At 43.9% G+C, this 26,877-nt stretch overlaps 2 protein-coding genes across 2 annotated transcripts in view; both read right to left on the bottom strand.

The window, feature by feature from the left end:
• Positions 1-1,067: 1,067 nt before the first annotated feature.
• LOC137096316 (E3 ubiquitin-protein ligase TRIM15-like) lies at positions 1,068-25,137 on the bottom strand. Its single transcript, XM_067465460.1, has 5 exons — positions 24,913-25,137; positions 7,300-7,322; positions 5,961-6,079; positions 4,112-4,144; positions 1,068-2,333 (listed from the first exon to the last, which is right to left on the bottom strand). Exons 1-5 carry the CDS (start codon positions 25,093-25,095, stop codon positions 1,813-1,815), a joined length of 879 nt encoding a protein of 292 aa, XP_067321561.1. The 5' UTR covers positions 25,096-25,137; the 3' UTR covers positions 1,068-1,812.
• The window catches only part of LOC132765920 (zinc finger protein RFP-like), a 28,741-nt gene continuing 18,537 nt past the window's right edge, over positions 16,674-26,877 (bottom strand). Inside the window, exon 7 of the mRNA XM_067465388.1 lies at positions 16,674-17,885. Coding sequence (XP_067321489.1) covers positions 17,392-17,885 — 494 coding nt within the window. The 3' untranslated portion in view covers positions 16,674-17,391. The remainder of the gene's footprint in view (positions 17,886-26,877) is intronic.

Genomic DNA, 26,877 nt, shown 5'->3' with positions numbered 1-26,877 from the left:
CGGAAAACGAGGGATCACCTAAGATAAAAAAAAAGGTGATTTGAAAGCATTTGGAAAGCCACCTGTTCCATTGGAGAGCCAAGGGGTCACTCTCTCAGCTGCCCATATGAACGACTTTCTAGTATTTCGGATTGTGGAATTTCAGATCTGGGATGCTCAGTCTGTATTTGGCTGCTGCTGTCCCACATGAGAAGTTTTGCAAGTATCTCCCCAGAAACATGGCTGGAAAAAGCTTGTTGTCGACCTTCACAACAAACAGGGAGCAGCCACCAGCCGGTTTTCATGTCTTACAAAGATCCATGCTTGGCAGACAGCATAAATCCATCAATCCACCTTTTCCCCCTTTTGTCCTAATCTCTGAACCCTTTAGGATATCTGGCCATCCATTGTCCCAAATCTGGGAACACCATGGGAACTATATCCCCAGGAATAAACTCACCAACGCCCATTGTCCCAAGGCCTAAACGCCACTCCATTCTCAAATCCTCCCGCTTTCAGAGTGGGAGAACACACCAGACAGAAGGCAGCGTCAAGTTTAACCAATGCCAGTTTATTCTACACTATGCACCAATTACAAACCATTAATGAATGTACTTTAGAACCAAAGGGATTGCAGATTGCAATTACAGCATATGACCAATCTCTATAAAATGACTGGGAGGCACATCAGATGTGGGATTACGCTGTGTCCCCCAGCACCCACTTCGGCCATTGCTGAATAAATCCATCTCTGATCCTGTCTTCAGTGGATCAATCAGAGCTCAGGCAAACAGGGAGACCCGACACTTCAGACAAATAGGACCACTGCATCCATCTTCCACACATGAAAAAAGTGATACCCAAACATTACCAAGACAAGTATTTTACTATATACAGAGTGAATCTCCTCTGGGGTAGAAAAAGGTGGGATATAAATATAGTAAATAAATAAAAATAAAGAAATACTCAAACGTCACCAAAACAAGTATTTTATTATATACAGAGTAAACACACCAGCTGTCCAAGATGCGTTCAGAAAACAAAGAGGCACAAGGGATCCTATTGAAACATATGTTGGATATGAAAAGTATTTCAGAGGAAAATCAAATCTGTGATTTATCATTTACAGCAAAGCCTTTGATTATGCAGATCATGAAAAACAATGGATGGTTCATAAAGAAATGGGTGCACCATGACATCTGATTTTCCTAATGTGTAACTTCTGCTCAGGACAAGGGGCCACGAAGAGGACAGAAAAAAAAACCAAATTGTTTCCAGTTGGCAAGGGGATGAGGCAAGGCTGCACTTTATGGTCCCCTTTATTTAATTTCACAGCCAAGTCCTGGGAAATGCCAGGAAAGGGAGGGGCAAATGGACTTACAACTGAATTCCAATAAATGGAATTATTGACGAATAATTGATTTGGGTCTTTTCTTCCCTCTTTGTTGTTATTGTTGTAGCTGGGCTTTGCAAATGGGAGGAAGAAGTCCACAGCTGTGCTGAGCACTGGCATGAGGAGTGGCTTCATCATTCAAATTCCAGCCTCCCAGTCAGGTTTTCACAAAGATGTAAACAGAGAGCAGAGAGGTTCTAGAACAGCGGTTCTCATCCTGGGGTCCCCAGATGTTTTTGGCCTTCAACTCCCAGAAATCCTAACTGCTGGTAAACTGGCTGAGATTTCTGGGAGTTGTAGGCCAAAAACATCTGGGGACCCCAGGTTGAGAACCACTGTTCTAGAAAGTTAGCAAAGAGAAACCACAGCTCCACATCTCTGGAGATAAACCTCCTCTTGTGTCTCAGCTGGTTTCAATCATTGGACATTGCTCTCCATCTTTAGGGAGAGAGTGCCAGTTGGGCTTTTCCATTCACATAAAGCAGGGGGAGGAGGGTCTCTCCTGAGAAAGAGGCTGGAGGGTATTCCAAGATCGGGGCTGCCGAGTCTGCATCATAAAAGGCCACCTGACCCCCTTCATGGTTCAGTGTCACTCGGACTCTCTTGGGCTCCTCATTCAGAGTCAGAGATGGGGATTCGTTGTTATTATCGGAGAAACTGTATCCATCCCCCCATTTTCCCACTTCCCAGATTCCAGTGTCAGGACCAAAGTGGTTCGAGTTCTTTCTCTGCACAGAGTTTCTGGCAACTCCCACAGTCCATGCCTCCTCACTCTCCACAAGGACTTCCCAAAAATGCCTGCCTCCTGTGAATCCCTCCTGGCCCAGCACATAAGTATAGTAATTGAATCTCTCAGGATTGTCAGGAAGATTTTGCTTTTTCTCTCTATACATCACATGCCTGCGATCTTCAGAGAGGATGAGCTGAGGATGGGCTGTGTCTGGATCCAGAGTCACATGTGCTGTTGGTGGCAGAAACAGATCAGGGGTGAAGTGAGAAAGAAAGAAAGAAAGAAAGAAAGAACTGATGGAAGATCAGTTTCCATCTCTGATTCTAAAAACATCGTCCTCTCAAATCTAGATTGGTTCTACATTACGCTACTTACGAGCAACAATTAAGCATGGGAAGCTTGGACTGTGACTCTGGAGACCAAGGTTGGATTCCCCCTCCATCATGGAAACCCCTGAGTAAACTTGTGCCTATCACCCACTCTCAGCCCCAGAAAACCCTATGATAGGATAGTCTTGGTTTGCCAAAAGTCAGAAAGAATATGAAGGCAGACTAATCATCCAGTTTTATGCCAATATTAAAGTCCCACATATTTTATATGGGGCCACGGTAGCGCAGTGGGTTAAGTCGCTAGCTGCAAGAAAAACTGTCAATTGGAGGGTTGGCAGTTCAAAGCCATGAGTCAGGGTGAGCTCCCAACTGTCAGTCCTAGCTTCTGCCAACATAGCAGTTCGAAAGCATGCAATGCGAGTAGATCAATAGGTACTGCCTTGGCGGGAAGGTAAAAGGATGCCTCATGCAGATATGCAAAACATGCTGGCAATGTCACCTCACTACCTCTGAGGATGCTTGCCATAGATGCAGGTGAAACGTCAGGAGAGAATGCCTCTAGAAATGGCCATATAGCCCAAAAAAACCATACAACAACCCATGCTGACAATAGATTGGAGAATGTACGGATAACAGGCTCCTTGGCATGGAAAAATGGAACGAGAGCACCTCACCATGGCCGGAAGTTGAGTGTTGCCTCCAGACCCCAGAGATGAAAAAAGGGAAGACCTTTACTTCTGTCTCTCTATCTCAATGTCATAAGCCATTTCCTCCTAACCTCTGCTACATAACATCGCTCTCAGTAGTTTGGGGGAAGAAACTGCATTCATTCTCCCGTGTAAATGTACCATGAGAGAAAGAGAAAAGGTTTTTGTTTGTTTTGTTGTGTTTGACTTTGTGGTATCTTGCATGGATAAGGATGGGTAAAAAGGCAAATAAATGGAGATAAATCACACCTAAATGCTCCCGAGGAGCCAGAATTACCAAAGCAAGGCTATTCTATTTTAATCTAGAATGTACTACTGGTTTGAGAGTTGAACTAAAGCTCAGGGAAACCAGTGTTCAAATTCCCTCCTTTTTTTCAGTGGAAACCCACTGGGTAACATTTATTTATTTATTTATTTATTTATTTATTTACAGTATTTATATTCCGCCCTTCTCACTCCGCAGGGGACTCAGGGCGGATCACAAAGCACATATACATGGCAAACATTTAATGCCATAGACACACAACATATATAGACAGACACACAGAGGCTATTTAATTTTCCAGCTTCATGAGGTTATGTTTTTTTTTAATTCTGGCCACTGGGGGAGCTGTTGCTTCACCGTCCATTTGTGACACCAATGAAGTACTTCCTCATTCTTTTGCACGCTGCTGGAGAGTTTTATGGTGTCGTAAATTAGTTAAATTATCCTCCCCGCATAAGCGGTACCTAAATTTCCTACTTGACAGATGCAACTGTCTTTCGAGCTGCAAAGGTTGACAGCAAACTAGACAAATGGTCGGGAGCTTACTCCGACCCGGGCTGTCTTCAAATGCATGACATTTCAGTCAGTAGTGATTTTAATGCAGCTGACTCCCAACTAGCCGTGCCACAACCCAGTCCTTTGACATTGGCCACGTTCCACTCTCTCAGCCTCAATTCGAATGCTCTATGAACCAATCAGTTTGTTTACCTTTTTTCTGCTGAAGTCCAGATTTCAGAGATGCTGGGGAGAGAAAGGAAAGCGTGAGGCTACATACAACATAGTGACTTTCAGAAACGCAGGGGAGACAACGCAGGAGGACTGAGATCCTGCACCCAAGAGACTTATTGTGGCTTCACCCGCGGAGTTACATCTCATTGATTAAAATGTTCTCTCTAGGATCATAGAATCATAGAATCAAAGAGTTGGAAGAGACCTCATGGGCCATCCAGTCCAACCCCCTGCCAAGAAGCAGGAATATTGCATTCAAATCACCCCTGACAGATGGCCATCCAGCCCGTTTAAAAGCTTCCAAAGAAGGAGCCTCCACCACACTCTGGGGCAGAGAGTTCCACTGTTGAACGGCTCTCACAGTCAGGAAGTTCTTCCTCATGTTCAGATGGAATCTCCTCTCTTGTAGTTTGAAGACATTGTTCCACGACCTAGTCTCCAGGGAAGCAAAGAACAAGCTTGCTCCCTCCTCCCTGTGGCTCCAAGTTCTCCACTGTGACTCAGTGGGAAGATTCTCCAAGAAGTAGGCTGTAGAGTCATGCTGGGGGACTAGAGATCCCTACAGAGAACATCTCTCGAAGAATCTCTAGGTCCTCCAAGTGCAACTTCTTTCAGATGGTCAACTTCTCACTGGGCAACCTTGGTCCCTCCTACACTGCCATAGTAAATCCTGATTACCTGCTTTGAACTGAATTATATGGCAGTGTAGACGCATATAATCCATTTCAAAGGAGATAATATGAATCTGGATTATATGTCAGTGTAGAAGGGGCCCCAGACATTTCTCGAGAGGTATTCTCTCAAGTTTTTTTAATACACATTTCCAGGAGATCCCACATCCTTCATCCCTGCGGATGGGGAGGGCTGGTTGTCAAATGTTCATATTCCCCTTTGAATTAAGATCATGAAATATTATAGATTGCTGATAAAGAAATGGGTGCCCCACAACATTTGATTTCCCTAATGTGTAACTTGTACTCAACTAGTCCTCACACTGGCAGATTATATGAACCAAAGTAAGGCTGATCATGACCCTTTACATCAAACTAAGGCCCGGGGGCCGGATGCGGCCCTCCAAGGTCATTTACCCGGCCCTCGCTCAGGGTCAACCTAAGTCTGAAACGACTTGAAAGCACACAACAATAACAACAATCCTATCTCATGAGCCAAAAGTAGGCCCACACTTTCATTGAAATACTAATAATTTTATATTTGTTGAAATTGTTCTTCATTTTAATTATTGTATTGTTTTAAAGTGTTTTTTGCACTACAAAAAAGATATGTGCAGTGTGCATTGGAATTCATTCATGTTGGGTTTTTTTTTCAAATTATAATCCGGCCCTCCAACAGTTTGAGGGGCTGTGACCTCACCCTCTGTTTAAAAAGTTTGAGGATTTGTTATTATTATATATCTTATTTTTATTTCTGGACTTTTGTATTTTTGGTGCTCTTTTCTCTCTCTCTCGGGTAGTGGTTCTTCTGACTGCTTTTCCTACTGTTCTATCTTCTTTCTGAATATTTCCCCTCTTTCCATGTATCTTCGTTCCCAAAATGTTCAATAAAAATGTATTAAAAAAAGTTTGAGGACCCCTGGTTTACATTATCGTTTTGTTTTGCTTCCCAATCGATATGTTATTCCACACTTGAAAGAAAATAGAAAAGGAAAAAAAAATCAACAGAGCACATTGATACAATTTTGTTTCACATTTGAAAAGAAACAGTTGTTTCCATTTGCTGTTTTGTGGCACTAACTTTCCATACACTTTGGGATCTTTCCTCTCCCCTTTCAGACTAAGACTAAGAAATCCTTGCAGACATTCTCTCTTACCCCTGAATTTCTTCATGGCACCCTCCTGAAAGGGATTGATATCACAGACGTCCCAGATCTTCCACTTCAGATCAGGAGGAAAGGCTGCAGAAGACTCAAATTTCTCCTTATTCTTATACCTGGAGGAGAAAGAACAATATCAGAGGATTCACAAACAGAATGAATGCAGTTTGACACCACTTTAAGTCCTCCATGGCTCCATGCTATGCAATCATGGGAACTGTAGTTCTACGAGGCCGTCTCTGCCAAAGAGTGCTGGTGCCTAGAGCCATGGCAGGTCATGAAAATTTTAAACTGTGAACTTTAAATTGTATTGCATTTGATTTCTTGGAGCCCCCGGTGGCGCAGTGGGTTAAACCCCTGTGCCGGCAGGACTGAAGACCGACAGGTCACAGGTTCAAATCCGGGGAGAGGCTGATGAGCTCCCTCTATCAGCTCCAGCTCCTGATGCAGGGACATGAGAGAAGCCTCCCACAAAGATGATAAAAACATCAAAAATCATCCGGGCATCCTCTGGGCAACGTCCTTGCAGACAGCAAATTCTCTCACACCAGAAGTGACTTGCAGTTTCTCAAGTCACTCCTGACATGACAAAAAAAATTGATTCCTTGCATTGTGAACTTCAATATATGTGTTTTGTGATGGTGCGTTGTAATGTACACATTTTATGCTATGTATTTATAGTATTTGCTTTGGTTGGATTGTGTCCTGCCTTGAGTCATGAAGAGAGGTGGATAACAAATTAAAGTCGTTGTGGTTGCTGTTGTTGTTGCTGTTGTTGTCAAACTGCACTAATTCTAGAGTGTCCTCAAACTTTTTAAACAGAGGGCCAGGTCACAGTCCGTCAAACTGTTAGATGGCCAGATTATAATTTGGAAAAAAAAATGAATGAATTCCTACGCACACTGCACATATCTTATTTGTAGTGCAAAAGACACGTAAAAACACTATAATAATTAAAATGAAGAACGATTTTAACAAATATGATCTTATTACTATTTCAATGGGAAGTGTGGGCCTGCTTTTGGCTGATGAGATAAGATTGTTGTTGTTGTTGTGTGCTTTCAAGTCGTTTCAGACTTTGGTTGACCCTGAGATAGGGCCAGGTAAATAACCTTGGAGGACCGTATCCGGCCCTTGGGCCTTAGTTTGAGGACCCCCTGGTATAGATGCTCCACAGAATCATAGAGTTGAAGGGTTCTTGTTGGCCATCAAGTCCAATTCTGCCCGTAAACACCAGCCCAACACAGACTCCTGCAATGTGCTGCTGCTTTTGAGAGTCATGCATATCATGTGGGAATCTGAGCTTTAGTTGGAGGAGGAGAGGAAATTCACTTACCCTTGTAAGAAGCTTCTGATATCCTGTAAATGAAGGGAAGAAAGAACTTAGCAGAGGCATTTGCATGGAGACCGCTCTCAAAAACAGGGTATCCAACTTACAGAAATCATTGAAGCAAACCCAGGAGGGTGAAGCAGAACTCCCTCCACAAACTAAGGAGGAGATGGGCAGATCTATGTAACCACTGGCACTGTTTTGCAAACGGCATTTTGGCTGAGCCACTAAAACACTGGTCAAGTGCAAGCTCTAGTATAATAGGAATCTGGATCTCTTCAGTCCAACCAGATGCAATGCAAGAACACACAATCAAAGCACTCCCACCAGATGGCCATCTGTCTTCTATTTAAAAGCCTCCAGAGAAGGAGACTCCACCACATTCCTGTATTGTTGTAGAAACAGAACATATGGGACTGGCAGTTTGATTATGCCAAGTTTTGCAACAGTGAAGAAGTTAGGGGAAACAGAAAAGAGAGTAAGAGCCAGGTCTGTTTTGTTAAAGAAATGTATGATTTCATATAGCTATATTTATATATTTGAAGGTGTTTCTTGGGGCAAGTGAGTTAAGGGAATTTTATCTTTTTATCAGTCCTTCTTTTGAGGCTGAGAAGGCATGGCTCAGGAGGTGTGGCTCTATGGATTTCCACAGAATCACAAAACGAAAGTTGCTGAGATGAAGGCATTAGGGCTTCATAGAATCAAAGAGTTGGAAGAGACTTCATGGGCCATCCAGTCCAACCCCCTGCCAAGAAGCAGGAAAATTACATTCAAAGCACCCCGACAGATGGCCATCCAGCCTGTGTTTAAAAACTTCCAAAGAAGGAACCTCCACCACACTCTGGGGCAGAGAGTTCCACTGCTGAACGGCTCTCACAGTCAGGAAGTTCTTCCTCATGTTTAGGTGGAATCCCCTTTCCTGTAGTTTGAAGCCATTGCTTCACGTCTTAGAGCCGTAGCAAACTACTGGAAGCGAGAGTGAGCTTGTGCTTGAGCTCGCTCCGAAGCCCCGCCTTTTCCCCCCCGAGGCTGCTCTCTCTCTTGCTAGTGTGCCTGTTTTCCCTTGCTAGGGAAGCGATGCGAGTGTACTCTCGCAGTTGGCAGAATTCAACTGTGAGCGTACGCTCGCATCCCTGCCCTCTGCAATAGAAAACAGGCACGCTAGCAAGAGAGAGAGCAGCCTCAGGGGGAAAAAAGGCGGGGCTTCGGAGCAAGCCCAAGCGCAAGCTTCCTGTAGTTTGCTGCGGCACGAGCATATGCTCCCAACGCTGCCCTAGCAAAAGGAAATAGGCGGAGAAAGAGGCGGAGCATCGCTCATGCTAGCTTAGTTTGCTCTCGCAAAATCCTAGTTTGCTATGGCTCTTAGAGCTGCCGCAAACTAGTTTCCTGCGGGAGCAAACTGTGCTAGCACGTCCCTGACGTCATGAGCCTGCGCCTCTCTCCCCGCCCCTTTCTCCGCCCCTTTCTCTTTGCCAGCGTGGTTTTTCCTTTGCTAGGGCAGCATTGCCCGCATTTTCTCTCAGTTGAATTCTGCCAACTGAGAAAGTACGCTAGCAATGCTGCCCTAGCAAAGGAAAAACCACTCTTGCATGGAGAAAGAGGCGGAGAAAGGGGCGTGGTGAGCGGCGGGGTCTCATGACGTCAGGGACGTGCTAGCAAGGTTTGCTCCCGCAGGAACCTAGTTTGCGACGGGTCTTAGTCTCCAGGGCAGCAGAAAACAAGCTTGCTCCCTCTTCCCTGGGACTTCCCTTCATACCTTTATACATGGCCATCATGCCTCCTCTCAGCCTTCTCTTCTGCAGGCTAAACATGCCCAGCTTTTTAATCATTTGCAAATCAACCAGGGCTCTGCCTATGCAATAATCTACAACACAGCTGCGTTTCAAAAGGTTTGTGGAAGACAGGTGTCAAAATGACCCACGGAAGAGCAAAACTAGAAGGGTTTGGACATCTGCAAACAAACTGTGAACCGATACTCTAAAGAGGGTGAAAGTTTCATAAAAAGAATTATTATTGATCACGAGATATAGATTCATAGAAGCCTGAAAGTAAACAACAGAGTATGGAATTAAAACATCCTCAGTCGCCAACCAATAAAAAAAATCAAAACCAAACCATCTGCTGGAAAATTGATGTTTACAGTTTTCTGAGATTCTCAATGGCCGGTATTGGAATATTATCAGGAAGAAGGTTCAACAATTTACAGGGCTCACTACACTGAAGTGCTGAGGCCTAACATTCAGACAAAATGCAGAGGACTGCTATCAGAGGGCGCTGAGTTGTTGCATGGCAATGCATGCCTGCACACTGCTGCAATCACTCTACAAAAACTTTGTTTTGAAATGTTAAAACATCCTCCCTATAATCCTGATCTTGCCCATTGGACTATCACCTATTTGGACCCCTGAAAAAAGGACTACGAGGACGAAGATTGATGTTTGATGTAGAGGTGTAGACAGTGGTCCATTTGTTTTGAGTGCCCCATGCAGCTATGCGGACATGTCGGCAACACAATCGGAGATGTCTACGGACACAGGTTCCTTGGCATGGAAAAATGGAACAAGAGCACCTCCCCATGGCTGAAGTTGAGCATCAGCTCCAGACGCCGGAGATGGAAAAAAGGGGAAGGCCTTTACCTTTGTCTGAGTTGTATGCCGTTGTTCACTGTGTGTAAAAAAAAAATTGAATGTTTGCTTCATATGTGTATTGTAATCCTCTCTGTGTCCCTCTGGGGAGATAAAGCAAAATATATATTGAGTTTTCCCCTCAGAAACACATTCTCCCTCAGAAACACATTCTCCCTCAGAAACACATTCTCCCTCAGAAACACATTCTCCCTCAGAAACACATTCTCCCTCAGAAACACATTCTCCCTCAGAAACACATTCTCCTTCAGAAACACATTCTCCCTCAGAAACACATTCTCCCTCAGAAACACATTCTCCCTCAGAAACACATTCTCCCTCAGAAACACATTCTCCCTCAGAAACACATTCTCCCTCAGAAACACATTCTCCCTCAGAAACACATTCTCCCACAGAAACACATTCTCCCTCAGAAACACATTCTCCCTCAGAAACACATTCTCCCTCAGAAACACATTCTCCCTCAGAAACACATTCTCCCTCAGAAACACATTCTCCCTCAGAAACACATTCTCCCTCAGAAACACATTCTCCCTCAGAAACACATTCTCCCTCAGAAACACATTCTCCCTCAGAAACACATTCTCCCACAGAAACACATTCTCCCTCAGAAACACATTCTCCCTCAGAAACACATTCTCCCTCAGAAACACATTCTCCCTCAGAAACACATTCTCCCTCAGAAACACATTCTCCCTCAGAAACACATTCTCCCTCAGAAACACATTCTCCCTCAGAAACACATTCTCCCTCAGAAACACATTCTCCCTCAGAAACACATTCTCCCTCAGAAACACATTCTCCCTCAGAAACACATTCTCCCTCAGAAACACATTCTCCTTCAGAAACACATTCTCCCACAGAAACACATTCTCCCTCAGAAACACATTCTCCCTCAGAAACACATTCTCCCTCAGAAACACATTCTCCCTCAGAAACACATTCTCCCTCAGAAACACATTCTCCCTCAGAAACACATTCTCCCTCAGAAACACATTCTCCCTCAGAAACACATTCTCCCTCAGAAACACATTCTCCCACAGAAACACATTCTCCCTCAGAAACACATTCTCCCTCAGAAACACATTCTCCCTCAGAAACACATTCTCCCTCAGAAACACATTCTCCCTCAGAAACACATTCTCCCTCAGAAACACATTCTCCCTCAGAAACACATTCTCCCTCAGAAACACATTCTCCCTCAGAAACACATTCTCCCTCAGAAACACATTCTCCCACAGAAACACATTCTCCCACAGAAACACATTCTCCCTCAGAAACACATTCTCCCTCAGAAACACATTCTCCCTCAGAAACACATTCTCCCTCAGAAACACATTCTCCCTCAGAAACACATTCTCCCTCAGAAACACATTCTCCCTCAGAAACACATTCTCCCTCAGAAACACATTCTCCCTCAGAAACACATTCTCCCTCAGAAACACATTCTCCCTCAGAAACACATTCTCCCTCAGAAACACATTCTCCCTCAGAAACACATTCTCCCTCAGAAACACATTCTCCCTCAGAAACACATTCTCCCTCAGAAACACATTCTCCCTCAGAAACACATTCTCCCTCAGAAACACATTCTCCCTCAGAAACACATTCTCCCTCAGAAACACATTCTCCCTCAGAAACACATTCTCCCTCAGAAACACATTCTCCCTCAGAAACACATTCTCCCTCAGAAACACATTCTCCCTCAGAAACACATTCTCCCTCAGAAACACATTCTCCCTCAGAAACACATTCTCCCTCAGAAACACATTCTCCCTCAGAAACACATTCTCCCTCAGAAACACATTCTCCCTCAGAAACACATTCTCCCTCAGAAACACATTCTCCCTCAGAAACACATTCTCCCTCAGAAACACATTCTCCCTCAGAAACACATTCTCCCTCAGAAACACATTCTCCCACAGAAACACATTCTCCCACAGAAACACATTCTCCCTCAGAAACACATTCTCCCTCAGAAACACATTCTCCCTCAGAAACACATTCTCCCTCAGAAACACATTCTCCCTCAGAAACACATTCTCCCTCAGAAACACATTCTCCCTCAGAAACACATTCTCCCTCAGAAACACATTCTCCCTCAGAAACACATTCTCCCTCAGAAACACATTCTCCCTCAGAAACACATTCTCCCTCAGAAACACATTCTCCCTCAGAAACACATTCTCCCTCAGAAACACATTCTCCCTCAGAAACACATTCTCCCTCAGAAACACATTCTCCCTCAGAAACACATTCTCCCTCAGAAACACATTCTCCCTCAGAAACACATTCTCCCTCAGAAACACATTCTCCCTCAGAAACACATTCTCCCTCAGAAACACATTCTCCCTCAGAAACACATTCTCCCACAGAAACACATTCTCCCTCAGAAACACATTCTCCCTCAGAAACACATTCTCCCTCAGAAACACATTCTCCCTCAGAAACACATTCTCCCTCAGAAACACATTCTCCCTCAGAAACACATTCTCCCTCAGAAACACATTCTCCCTCAGAAACACATTCTCCCTCAGAAACACATTCTCCCTCAGAAACACATTCTCCCTCAGAAACACATTCTCCCTCAGAAACACATTCTCCCTCAGAAACACATTCTCCCTCAGAAACACATTCTCCCTCAGAAACACATTCTCCCTCAGAAACACATTCTCCCTCAGAAACACATTCTCCCTCAGAAACACATTCTCCCTCAGAAACACATTCTCCCTCAGAAACACATTCTCCCTCAGAAACACATTCTCCCTCAGAAACACATTCTCCCTCAGAAACACATTCTCCCTCAGAAACACATTCTCCCACAGAAACACATTCTCCCTCAGAAACACATTCTCCCTCAGAAACACATTCTCCCTCAGAAACACATTCTCCCTCAGAAACACATTCTCCCTCAGAAACACATTCTCCCTCAGAAACACATTCTCCCACAGAAACACATTCTCCCTCAGAAACACATTCTCCCTCAGAAACACATTCTCCCTCAGAAACACATTCTCCCTCAGAAACACATTCTCCCTCAGAAACACATTCTCCCACAGAAACACATTCTCCCACAGAAACACATTCTCCCTCAGAAACACATTCTCCCTCAGAAACACATTCTCCCTCAGAAACACATTCTCCCTCAGAAACACATTCTCCCTCAGAAACACATTCTCCCTCAGAAACACATTCTCCCTCAGAAACACATTCTCCCTCAGAAACACATTCTCCCTCAGAAACACATTCTCCCTCAGAAACACATTCTCCCTCAGAAACACATTCTCCCTCAGAAACACATTCTCCCTCAGAAACACATTCTCCCTCAGAAACACATTCTCCCTCAGAAACACATTCTCCCTCAGAAACACATTCTCCCTCAGAAACACATTCTCCCTCAGAAACACATTCTCCCTCAGAAACACATTCTCCCTCAGAAACACATTCTCCCTCAGAAACACATTCTCCCTCAGAAACACATTCTCCCTCAGAAACACATTCTCCCTCAGAAACACATTCTCCCTCAGAAACACATTCTCCCTCAGAAACACATTCTCCCTCAGAAACACATTCTCCCTCAGAAACACATTCTCCCTCAGAAACACATTCTCCCTCAGAAACACATTCTCCCTCAGAAACACATTCTCCCTCAGAAACACATTCTCCCTCAGAAACACATTCTCCCTCAGAAACACATTCTCCCTCAGAAACACATTCTCCCACAGAAACACATTCTCCCTCAGAAACACATTCTCCCTCAGAAACACATTCTCCCTCAGAAACACATTCTCCCTCAGAAACACATTCTCCCTCAGAAACACATTCTCCCTCAGAAACACATTCTCCCACAGAAACACATTCTCCCTCAGAAACACATTCTCCCTCAGAAACACATTCTCCCTCAGAAACACATTCTACCTATCTCATCCAGGGTTTTATCAATTCTGTCAATTTTATTTCTAGTACATTTGGCCCGCCCACTCTGTCCCATTTCTCTATCATGTATTTTTGGAAATGTTTTATTTTATTTTGTTATGTTATGTATTTATTTTGATGGTAATTTTGCTTTTTCTATTATATTTTGCTGCACTTGTATTGTATTTTGTTGTAATTTTGAACTTGGCCTCATGTTAGCCGCCCCAAGTCCCCTTTGGGGAGATGGTGGCAGGGTATAAACAAAGATTATTATTATTATTACTAGCTGTCCCCTGCAAGACGTTGCTGTGGCCCAGTCTGTGTATATGTGTTTTGTGTGTATATATGTGTGTGTATATATTTGTGTATATGTGTGTTTTTGCAAATATATGTGTGTGTGATTTTGCGCATACATTGTAATATAATTTTTGTTTTTTGGCTTTTTAATTCTCTTCTGCTGTTTTTTTTCAGTGTTTTTATGAGTGGTGGTCACTCATTGGCCTGATAGGTGCCTTGTGTCCAAATTTGGTGTCAATTCGTCCAGTAGTTTTTGAGTTATGTTAATCCCACAAACGAACATTACATCAGCTAAACATTCACACCTAGCTGCAGCAGGGAAGAGCTCCTTGCCCCACCCCAGCCATTCCACAGATATATAACCCCATTTTTCCTACTTCCAACAGACCTCACAACCTCTGAGGATGCTTGCCATAGATGCAGGCGAAACGTCAGGAGAAATGCCTCTAGAACATGGCTCTATAGCCCGAAAAAACCCACAAGAACCTAGTGAACATTACATTTTTATTTATATAGATTATTATTATTATTATTATTATTATATTTCAAAAATGGAATACAAAAGCTTCTTGACAGGTGGACAAACATTACTGAAATACAGGGAGATGATGTCAAAAATGATGTATTCCTCTTTTCTGAAAGTTGATTAAAATAAATTCTACAGCCAGACTGTGTACAATTTTTGAATGACGGATCAGGACCAAACTTGGCACACAGACCCCCCCCCCCCCCCCATGACCCACTATATGGCCTGGTGAAGTTTGGAGGAGGACGGACCACGGAAGATGGGATTTGCAGTACCTTCACCCAATTCAGCTCTCACAGACCACTGCGATCCCCACACATGACAGACCTGGACCAAAGTTGCCCCACAGACTCTCCATGATGCACTTTTTGTCCTGGTGAGGGGTGGGGAGGATGGACCAGGAACAATGGGATTTGCAGTATCTTCACTCACTTCCAGAAACCACTACGACCCCCACAATTGATACACCTGGACCAAATTTGGCACACAGACTCCATATGACACAGTTTATGTCCTGGTGAGGGTTAGGGGAGGATGGACCACAGACAATGGGATTTGCAGCACCTTCACTCGCTTCCACAGACCACTGTGAACCCCACAGCCCACGAATGCCAGGCCTAGACCAAACTTGGGACACAAAACCCCCATGGCCAACAGAACATATTGGAGGGGTTTGGGGAACTGACCCACCTGCATGGGAATTGTAGTTCACCCTGCACCTAGAGTACTCTGAATCCCACCAATGTCGGATCTGGACCAAACATGGCACACAGATCCCTGGTGACCAACAGAACATACTGGAGGTGTTTGTGGGGGACTGACCAACCTGTGTGGGAGTTGTAGATCATCCTGCATACAGAGCACTCTGAAACCCCTCAATAACAGATCTGGACCAAACTTGGTACACAGACCCAAAATGCCCAACTCTGAATACAGGCGGAGTTTGGGGGTCATTGCCCTCGGAATCGGGGAGTTGTACTTTACCTGCATCCAGAGAAACTGTGGTTCCCAGAAACAATGGACCAGGACCAAACTTGGCGCAGAGAAGCCCCATGACCAACTGAACATACTGTGCGGGTTTGGGGGAATTAACCTTGATTTTGGGAGTTGTAGTTCACCTGCATCCCGAGAGCACTCGGCCCAGCTGACAATGGATCTGGACCACACTTGGCACACAAGCCCAAGATGACCAGTTACAAATACTGTTAGGACATGGAGATGACTGCCCTTGGCATATGGGAATTGTAGTTCACCTGTATCCAGAGAGCTCTGAACCTGGCCGATAACAGATCTGGACTAAACTTGGCACACAACACCCAACATGTCCCACTGGTTTAGGGAGGATTGACCCACGATTCTGGGAATTGTAGTTTACCCACATCATAAAAAACAAAACCACATTCTGGCTTTTTTCCATAGAAACAGGGTTACTAATTAACTACACGATACTACCTAACACCCCAAAACAAACAATGCCTTTTTCAAATAACCCGGGCACCTGAATAAAACCATTTCTGATCCGCCTTCATCCATGACTGTTTTTAGTGGATCAATTAGAGCTCATGCACGGCGGGAGATCTGAGATTTCGGACAAGAAGGACCATTGCATTGATCTTCCACAGACGAAACAAGTGATACTCCTGACCTTCAGAAAAAGAGTGAAAACGTGGCTCTGGGATCAAGCCTTCAGAGAGGAACCATAGCGCATTTAGATTAACTGGAACTATGTGCAGTGACTATGGGAATAACATGGATTACGATTGCGGATTGTGTGGTTTTATACTTAGAGTAATGTTTTATAATGTTTTAATGCATTTAATTTTGATTTTAATCTATTTAATTTTGATTTTTGATATTCCCCATATATTTTAACTGTATATTGTTGTGAAGGCACTGAATTATTGCCTATGCTGTAAGCCGCCTTGAGTCTCCTCTGGGGTAGAAGAAGTCGGGATATGAATATAGGAAATAAATAAAAATAAAGAAATACTCAAACGTTACCAAAACAAGTATTTTATTATATACGGAGTAAATACACCAGCTGTCCAAGCTGCGTTCAGAAAACAAAGAGGCACAAGGGATCCTATTGATACATATGTTGGATAACAGAGTGCAGAACAGTATTTCTGAGGAAAATCAATCCGTGCTTTATCGTTTATAGCAAAGCGTTTGATTATGGAGATCATGAAAAACGATAGATTGTTTATAAAGAAATGGGAGCACCACAACATATTGGTTTTCCAAATGCGTAACTTACTCAGGACAAGGGCCACTAAGAGGACAGAAAAAGGAAATACATTGCTTCAAGTTGGCAAGGGGATGAGACAAGGCTTATCACCCATTATCACCCAACTTCACAGGCAAATCCTGCCGACATCCCTGGGAAACGCCAGGAAACACAAGAGGAAATAGACTTACAACTGAATTCCAATAAATTCTTGACAAAAAACAGATTTGGATCTTTTCTTCCCTCTTTGTTGTTCTTGTTGTAGCTGGCTTTCCAAATGGGAGGAAGAAGTCCCGGCTGATCCCTGAGCGGAGCACTGCCATGAGGAGTGGCTTCATCATTCACACTCCAGCCTCCCAGTCAGGTTTTGACACAGATGTAAAGAGAGAGCAGAGAGGCTTCAGAAAGAGAGCAAAAACAACCGACAGCCCCACATCTCTGGAGATAAAGCTTGGCTGGTGGGAATCTTTGGGCGTTGCCCTCCATCCTTAGGGAGAGAGCTCCAGTTGGGTTTTTTCATTCACATAAAAGAAGGGAAGGAGGGTTTCTCCTGAGAAAGAGGCTGAAGAGTATTCAAAGATCAGGGCTGCTGAGTCTGCATCGTAAAAGGCCACCCGACCCCCTTCATAGTTCAGAGTCACTCTGACCCTCTTGGGCTCCTCTCCCAGAGTCAGAGATGAGGGCTTACTTCCTAACTCTCCCATGTCCCAGACCCCCCCATCACGGCCATAGGGAAAGATGTCCTTTCTCTGCACAGACTTTCTGGCAACTCCCACAAGCCATTTTTCCTCATTCTTCACAAGGACTTCCCAAAAATGCCTGCCCCCAGTAAATCCTTCCTGGCCCAGCACAAAAGGATAAAGATTGAATCTCTCAGGATTGTCAGGAAGATCTTGCCATTTCTCTCCACACGTCACACACCTGCGATCTTCAGAGAGGATGAGCAGAGGATGGGCTGTGTCTGGATCCAGAGTCACATGTGCTGTTGGTGGTGGAAACAGATCAGGGGTGAAGTGAAAAAGAAGGAAAGGAAGGAAGGAAGGAAGGAAGGAAGGAAGGAAGGAAGGAAGGAAAGGTAAACGCATGGAAGATTAGCTTTCATTTCTGATTCTTAAAAAATGACAGGGAAATATTCCCTCACCCTCTCAAATCTAGATTGGTTCTACATTATGTTACTCTTCTTCCTACGGCCAACACTTGAGCATGGAGTGATGGGACTATGACTCTAGGGACCCGGGTTCGATTCCCCGTCCGTCATGGAAACTCACAGGGTAACCTTGTGTAACCTTGTGCCAATCCCACACTCTCCACCCCAGGAAACCCTATGACAGGATCGTCTCGGTTTACCAGAAGTCGGAAAGAATTTAAAGGCAGGCTAATCACCTGGCTTTATGCCAATATCACATTCCCACCTATTTCACATTGGAGAAGGGGACTCATTCTTTATCTAGGGGTGCATAATAAAATAAGCTTGAAGCAAAGAGCCATAAAAAGTCAGTGTTCGGGTTGACACTTTTTGGGGAATTCTATACAGAATCCAGACACATGCCATTTGTTCAGAGCTTTAAAAATATTCTCAGACAGGGGAACCACACTCCACTCTCTCGGCCTCAATGCAACCTTCTGTGAAAAAATCTGTTTGTTTACCTTTTTCCTGCTGAAGCCCAGACTCCAGAGAGGCTGGAGAGAGAGAGAGAGAGAAAGAGTGAGGCTTCGCACAACATGGTGACTCTCAGAAACCCAGGGATAACCAACACAGGAAGGCTGACATCCTGCACCCAAGAGATATAGTGTGATTTACCCGCGGAGAGTTACATCTCATTGATCAAAATGTTATCTCTGGGAGTCTCCAAGTCCTCCAGAGTGACTCAATTGTAATGTCATGCTGGTGGAACAGAGATCCCTACAGAGAACACCTCTCGAAGAATCTCCAAGTACAACTTCTTTCAGATGGTCAACTTCTCACTGGGCAACCTAGGTCCCTTCTACACTGCCATATAAATCCCGATTATCTGCTTTGAATTGGATTATATGGCAGTGTATACTCATATATTCCAGTTCAAAGCAGATAATTATTTCGGGCCTTAAGATCAGCCAGGGAGGCCCTCCTCTCGATCCCACTTCCCTCACAAGTGAGATTTGAGGGGACGAGGGAGAGGCCTTCTCGGTAGTGGCCCCCAACTCTTGCCTATTTCCTTGGTCCTATTTCTATTCGTTCTATTAGTTTGAGGTTTCAGCATACCCAAAGGAACTGCATCTTTGTAAGGGCAAGGCTGGGAACCCATTAAGTGAGTTAAAAACCTGGCTATTCCAGCCGGCTTCTGATAATGGTTAAGAGCATTAACCCACCTTAGTGGACAGCACTTGAATGGCTGTTAGAACTATATCTCACAATGCTGGATATCCTGATCATAGGAATTGGCTGGTTTTAAACGGCATGTATATTTCTACTGTTTTTAGAGGGCAAAATAGTTTTTTAATTTGTTTTACTAATGTTTATACTATTGTGTTTCTGTTGCATTAAGTGATATGTGATGAGTGTCGGTGCTATGTTATTTATTGTATCTGTTTATTGTTGAAATCTCAGAGTCCCCTCGGGGAGAGGGGTGGGATACGAAAACAGCTTATTATTTTACTGACACAAAACCACAGTATGTCACAGCAAACAAGATCTATATGCTGGATTTCGTATCAAAAATCACAAGTCGAACACTTCTCAAGCGCCTAGGACTGTGTGATGTATTTCCAAATGATGCGTGCAGATCCAAGTAAGGTGGCCTTTTGCAACTGACAGATCATGATTTTGTCAATGTTTATTGTTTCCAAATGCCGTTGGTTGTTGTTGTTGTTGTTGTTGTTATCTGTTTTGATAATATGGATTTTATATGGCAGTGTATCATAAGCGATGGTTGTTTTGACAATGGAGACATGGGTGGGAGGAAATAACAGGAAAACAGGGGGAAACCCCAAGCCCCAAGCTGCTTTGAGTCTCCTTCAGGAAACATAAAGCGGGAGACAATAATAATAATAATAATAATAATAATAATAATAATAATAATAATAATAATGGGTGCCATGCCAAAAGATTTCAGCCGACATTTGGAAACAATAAACATTGACAAAATCATGATCTGTCAACTGCAAAAGGCCACCTTACTTGGATCTGCACGCATCATTCGAAAATACATCACAGAGTCCTAGACGCTTGGGAAGTGTTCCACTTGTGATTTTGTGATATCAAATCCAGCATCTAGATCTCGTTTGCTGTGATATACTGTGTTTTTGTGTCAATACAATAATAATAATCTTCCCTCGCCTGGATAATGAAACAGTACCGAACAAATTAATACAGAAAATAATACAATTTTGTTTGACATTTGAAATTGTTTCGATTGGCATTCCAATAGTGGCTCTAAGTTTCCAAATGATTTGGAAGTTTTTTCCCCTTCCAGACCAATGTCAACATTTCATGAAAATCCTTGCAGACATTCTCCCTTACCTCTAAACTGTTTCATGACACCCTCCAGAAAGGGGTTTATATCACAGAAGTCCCAGATCTTCCACTTCAGGGCAGGAGGAAAGGCTGCAGAAGTCTCAAATTCCTCCTTGTTCTTATACCTGGAGGAGAAAGAACACTATCCGAGGATGCACAAAAAGGACGAATGCAGGTTGACACCACTTTAACTCCCCCTTGGCTCAGTGCTATGCAATCATTTACGGGGCCTTCTCTGCCAAAGAGCGCTGGTGCCTGGATTCCACACCATTGAGCCATGGCAGTTCAAGACAATTTCAAACTGTGAACTTTAAATTTACATTCTCTTGGGACTGCATTTGAATCCCTGCATTGTGTATTTTAACACATGTGTTTTGTGATGGTGTGTTGTCATGTGCATATTTTATGGTATGTATTCATGGTGATGTGCTTTGGCTGGATTGTGTTCTGGCTCAAGTCGTGAGGAGAGGTGGATATAAATTAAAGTTGTTGTTGTTGTTGTTGTTGTTGTTGTTGTTGTTGTTATCAAATTGCACTAATTCTAGAATGTAGATGCTCCACAGAATCATACAGTTGAAGGGGTCTTGTTGGTCATCCAGTCCAATTCTGCCTGTGAACATCAGCCAAACACAGACTCTTGCAATGCGCTGCTGCTTTTGAGAGTCATGTATTTCAGGTGGAAATCTGAAGTTTAGTGGGAGGAGGAGAGGGAACGTACTTACCCCTGTAAGGTGCTTCTGATATCCTGTAAATGAAGGAAAGGAAGAACTCAGCAGCGGCATTTGCATGGAGAGCACTCTCATATATCTGAAGCAACAGGGTATCCACCTAATAGAAATCACTGAAGACAACCCAGGAAGGCAAAGCAGCCTTTCCTCCACAAACTGAGGAGGAGACAGGTAGATCTATGTAACCGCTGGCACTATTTTGCAAATGGCATTTTGGCTGAGCCACCAAATGCAAGGCACAGTATATTAGGAATCTGGATATCTTCAGTCCAACCAGAGGCAATACAAGAATACACAACCAGAGCACTCCCACCAGACGGCCATCCGTCTTCTATTTAAAATCCTCCAGAGAAGGAGACTTAGTCACATTCTGAGTCATAGAAACAGAATGGTAACATATTGGAGCTGGCAGTTCGATTGTGCAAAGTCTTGCAACAGTAAAGAAGTTAGGAAAAAAATGGAAAGAGAGAAAGAGCTGGATGTGTTTTGTTAATTAAAAAACATGATTTCATATATCTATGGGTGTGTGTATGTGTGTGTGTCTTATTTTGATAACACATTGATATCGGCCCAGGCCGCCGAATCTCCCGCCTTCAAGTTGGTTTAAAACCGCAGCAGGGAGTTCCGCAGTTCCGGAGAGCCAAGTTGGGTCCGACTGATGGAATGTGCCCCAGCCAGCAGCTCGAAGGCAAAAGACTGCATGAAGCCTTTCTTTCACTTTCCCCTCTCCCTCTACCTTGTAACAAATCCCCTAATAAAACACTTCAGCTTTGCAACTTTAAATCCTCTCCGCTTGATACTTTGTGTCCCTTTACTGACTGAAACTTTTCTAACATCAAATAAACCTTTTTCTGAGCTCCGGGGAACCGTGAGCTCACCGGGGACGCCTTCCCGGCCTCCCCGGGCCCCCGAATCTGTGTTCGAAAAAACCGCGGATACGGAGGTTTTCCTAATGGGCCCCCTTATCCGCCAAAACAACAACATGGCGGATCGGCCCCGTTCCAATTTTGTATTTTTCTACATTAAATTCTAACACTAACTGCCATCTTGGTTTTCTCATTTTGGACTCCTGCACTCGGGAAATAATAGTTTTTGTTTTAATATTTAATTGGGCTGAGTAAACAGCTGATTGTCAAATTCAGCCGGCTTTTCCTGACTGCTCCGTTCCGCTTGCTGCCGCCTCGCTCCTGCATGGCCCCCGCCGCCGGGGACCCACCGCCGTTGCCCAGCAGAATGCCTTGGAAATGGGGGGATCGGGCAGGGAGGCCCGATCCCCGGTTGGGACCGCTAGTTCCACCAAGGACAAGACAGTGGAACTCAGCTCCCCCTCCAGCTCCAGCTCCTGTTCCAAGGGAAAACCAATCTTCTGGCGGCCAGCCTGAATCATGGGCTGGCCTCCACCTCCAAGCCTCTTCGTCTGGACTTTTTGGGATTTCCAGTTTTTCTTTTTACTGATGAAATAAATAAAATATTTTCTTACTGCAATGAACTGGGGATGGGTGGTGGGTTGTAATGATATGTATTGCCTATGTATTAATAACGTCTATGTATTAGTGATGCCTTATGATTATGATTTATGTAACCCTATGGATTCTCCTGTGCCCTTGCCCCCCTTGACCCTTGCCCCACAAAACCGGCGCGATCAGGAACTGCCTGAGGAAGGCCCAAGCCCTTTCCTCAAATCACCCATTGATTAACTCATCATGCATGGACAATGCTGTTGGCCCCCAACCCTGGCTTTTCGGAGCAAGGCCGGCCAGGAAGAAGGGTCAACAGAGGCTCGGAAATAAAGACTGATTTAATCACCCAGATATCGTCGATCCCCCGGGTGGTCCGATATCGATCTTAGCCCATTCATATCACTCGCCAGACCCATCAAGGGCAGGAAAGCTCTTTGTTTACTCAAGATTATCCCCTTCCCGCCCAGAACAATAGCCCGCATACCAGCGGGCAGGAAATCCGAAATCCCATCATTTCTTCCCCTTTGTCCGCGGCCGTCCCGCCTCCTCGCTCCTGATTGGTCCAGCTTCGGAAGCAAGCGGAGGCCGCCCATTGGTCCTCCCGAGGGGCGGGAATGTCCTGATTGGTTGGGAGGCGGGGCGGACCGCCAAGCCTCCTCCCAGCTGTTCCAGCCTCAGCCAATCAGCGTGAAGCCGGCCGGCAAAGGGGCGGCGGGGTTTTCAAACTGCTTTCTTTTGTCTTCTACTGTATAAATATGCTAGAAACTTCTGTACCAGCATGCTTGTGGTGGAACTATCCCTACAATTGCATCCGATTGCAGCTGAATCGCAATAAAACTTCGATCGCCAAACTCCTTCCGCCTCTGGTGAGCTTATTATATTTTTAATATTTCTGCGGTCTTAAATTGGCTTCCGGAAATCTCACCAAGGTATCCAGGACCCTCTTTGGTGTGGTCCTAGGGCTCTCCCCTTTGGAGAGGCCCCCTAAAAGAGCTCGACAACAACATGTCCAAGACATAACAAAATGAAGCATGTGCGTGAACTGATTCTGTTGGGTAGATGAGTGACAGTGGACTTTACGGGAAATCATTTGCAAACCAGCCAGGGCTCTGCCAATGCAATAATCTACAACTCACTTGGATCCCAAAAACTCACTTGGGTTTCAAAAATTTTGTGGAAGACGGGTGTCAAAATGACTCATGGAAGAGCACAAACGGAAGGGTTTGGACATCTGCAAACAAAATGTGAACTGATACTGTAAGGAAGGTGAAAATTTCAGGAAAATGATAATAATTGGTCGTGAGACATGGATTCATAGAAGTCTGAGAGTAAACAGCGGAGTATGGAATGAAAACATCCTCAGGCGCCAACCAATAAAAAAAAAAATCAAAAACAAACCATCAGCTGGAAAAGTGATGCTTACAGTTTTCTGAGATTCTCAATGGCCAGTACTAGAATATTATCAGGAAGAAGGTTCAGTAATTTGCAGGGCTCACTACACTGAAGAACGGAGGCCTTCCATTCAGACATAATGGAGAGGACTGCTATCCGAGGGCACTGTGTTGTTGCAGGGCAATGCATGTCTGCACACTTTGTTTTGAAGTGTGAAAGCATCCTCCCCATAGTCCTGATCTTGCCCCTGGGAGTATCACCTACTTGGATCCCTGAAAGAAGTCCTACAAGGACAAAGATTCATGTCTGATGAAGAAGTGTAGACAGCGGTGAAGACAGCGGTCTATTCATTTTAAATAAGGGAATACAAAAGCTTGTTGACATATGGACAAACGGTATTGGAACACAGGGAGATTATGTCCAAAATGTTGTATTTGTCTTTTTCTGAAAGTCGATTAAAATAAATTATGCAGCCAGACTGCATATAATTTTTGACATGTTTTGTGTGATCGATTGATCTGATGGGTTACCGAAGGCTTTCATGTCTGGAATCACTGGGTTGCGTACAGTTTTTGAGCTATATGTCCACGTTCCAGAAGCATTCTCTCCTGACGTTTTGCCTGCATCTATTGCAGGCATCCTCAGAGGTCGTGAGGTCTCACATACAGCTCAAAAAACTTACAGCAACCCAGATCAATCTGATCTCTTAGAGATAGAACCCAACTAGTGTTGTTCTTGTTTACTCGTTCAGTCGCTTCTGACTCTTTGTGACCTCATGGACCAGCCCACGCTAGAGCTCCCTGTCGGCTGTGGTTAGTATTAAATTCATTTAGGTTACTTCTTTGCCTTATAAGCACAGCACAAAGCTAATGTCATACAACAGTTTGTGCACACAGAACCATGAGAAAACCGAAGTGTCACTGTCTCAGCCCTTACCTGGAGGAGTTCACCTCCTGGCTGCTGATGCTTCTCCTCCGTCTCTTGGATGAGACTTGAGAGAGAGGAGAGTTCTTTAGAGATTTTGGACAGATGTATTTCCACTATGGCTGAAATCTCCTTCTCCACCTCTTCCATTTTTGCCAGCAGATTCCTCTCTTGTTCTTCTAGAAAGCGGTGCATGAGCCTGAATGCAGCCACAGTCTTCGCCTTCTCTCTCTGGGTTTTCACCTAGAATAAAGGAAAGGAGAAACAGGAGTGAGAGGCAGACAGAGGGTCTTTGGAGTGAATTCTCTGGGTTTCTTTGAAGTGGGGTTTACACCTCTTCACATAGAAAATGTCAGTGAAAGCACTTTGTGAAGACCTCCAAGGGCCTGCCGCTGGAATGGGTTTGAGTCAACATTTTCTGTAGGCCATTAGGTCTCTTACAATGGGAGATATTTTTCACAAAAGGAATTCTGTTTATTCAAATTCACATTCAAGGATACAATAACAAAAATAATAACAACTTTTTTCTTCTACCCCGCTACCATCTCCCTAAAGGCACTCAGGGCGGTTGGTATATGGGACAGAGTGTCCACAAGATATAAAAGCAAAACAATCCATCACCACAAAAACACAATAAAATAAAACATGGTAAAATTTAACAGTCCAGATAAAAACACAATTAAATAGAGTATAAGAATATAAAGCAGCAGCATTGAAGCACCATCAAAACAATGCTCAACAAAAACCAATAACCAAAAATATCAAAATGGGTGTGAACAGGCTAGAAAAGGGAGCGAGCATGGGATAGTCCATGCAAAGCAGTGTACCACAGTGCCTGAGAGTTGGATGAAGTGCAGAGACCAGAGAACTATCTAGAGAACTAGGGACTGGGCATAAGTAACTAGGGCAGTGTTTCTCAACCTGGGTGTCGGGACCCCTGGGGGGGGGGTCACAAGGGGAGTGTCAGAGGGGTCACCAAAGACTATCAAGAAACACACTATTTTCTGTTCATTGTGGGGGTTCTGTGTGGGAATTTTGGCCCAATTCTACCAATTCTATTCAACTATAAATCTCAGCAACTATAAATCTCAAGGTCAATGCCCACCAAACCTTTCCAGTATTTTCTGTTGGTCATGATAGTTCTGTGTGCCAAGTTTTTTTAAAAAATTTTTTAAATTTTATTAAAACTAAAATAAATGCATTTTTGACAGTGAATCTGAAACACATATTAGAACAATTAAATGTTATACATAGCGTAGGAAAGCCTAGGGGAATTATCACCTTACCCCCATCCCATGGACAAAATCATACAAATGAACAAACATAATTGTTTTAAAGGAGAGAGAATGAATGAAGCACTCTATATAGTCAAACAAAATTCAACTTTCCTAACATTTACAAATTCAAACTGCATCCAGACATCACTATAAACATTGCCATTTATCCTGAACAAAACTATAAATCTCAGCAACTACAATTCCCAAATGTCAAAGTCTATTTCTCCCAAACTCCACCAGCGTTCACATTTGGGCATATGAATATTCATGCCAAATTTGGTCCAGATCCATCATCCAACAGTACTCTCTGGAGGTAGGTGAACTACAACTCCAAATCTCAAGGTCAATGCCCACCAAACCTTTCCAGTATTTTCTGTTGGTCATGATAGTTCTGTGTGCCAAGTTTGACTCAATTCCATCATTGGTGGAGTTCAGAATGCTCTTTGATTTTAGGTGAACTATAAACCCCAGCACCTACATCTCCCAAATGACAAAATCAAAGCTCCCCAACCCCAAATGTGGATGTATCGGGTATTTGTGCTCAATTTGATTCAGTGAATGGAAATGAATGAAAATACATCCCGCATATCACATGATGATTCATGACAGTAGCAAAATGACAGTTATGAAGTAGCAACTAAAATAATTTTAAGGTTAGGGGGTCAGCACAACATGAGGAATTGTATTAAGGCGTCGCGGA

The sequence above is a fragment of the Anolis sagrei genome, chromosome 2 (assembly GCF_037176765.1).
Source record: "Anolis sagrei isolate rAnoSag1 chromosome 2, rAnoSag1.mat, whole genome shotgun sequence".
Classification (NCBI taxonomy): Eukaryota; Metazoa; Chordata; class Lepidosauria; order Squamata; family Dactyloidae; genus Anolis; species Anolis sagrei.
The sequence above is the reverse complement of the archived record's forward strand: the minus strand, read 5'-3'. Positions and strand labels throughout refer to the sequence as shown.

Excerpts from the sequence above, each read along its gene's own strand:
- LOC137096316 (XM_067465460.1), bottom strand. The coding sequence starts at position 25,095 with ATGCACCGCTTTCTAGAAGAACAAGAGAGGAATCTGCTGGCAAAAATG. Across the intron at positions 7,323-24,912 it reads CAGGAGGTGAACTCCTCCAG|GATATCAGAAGCTTCTTACA; the intron begins GTAAGGGCTGAG and ends CTTCATTTACAG. Across the intron at positions 4,145-5,960 it reads TGCCATGAAGAAATTCAGGG|CATCTCTGAAATCTGGACTT; the intron begins GTAAGAGAGAAT and ends TTCTCTCCCCAG.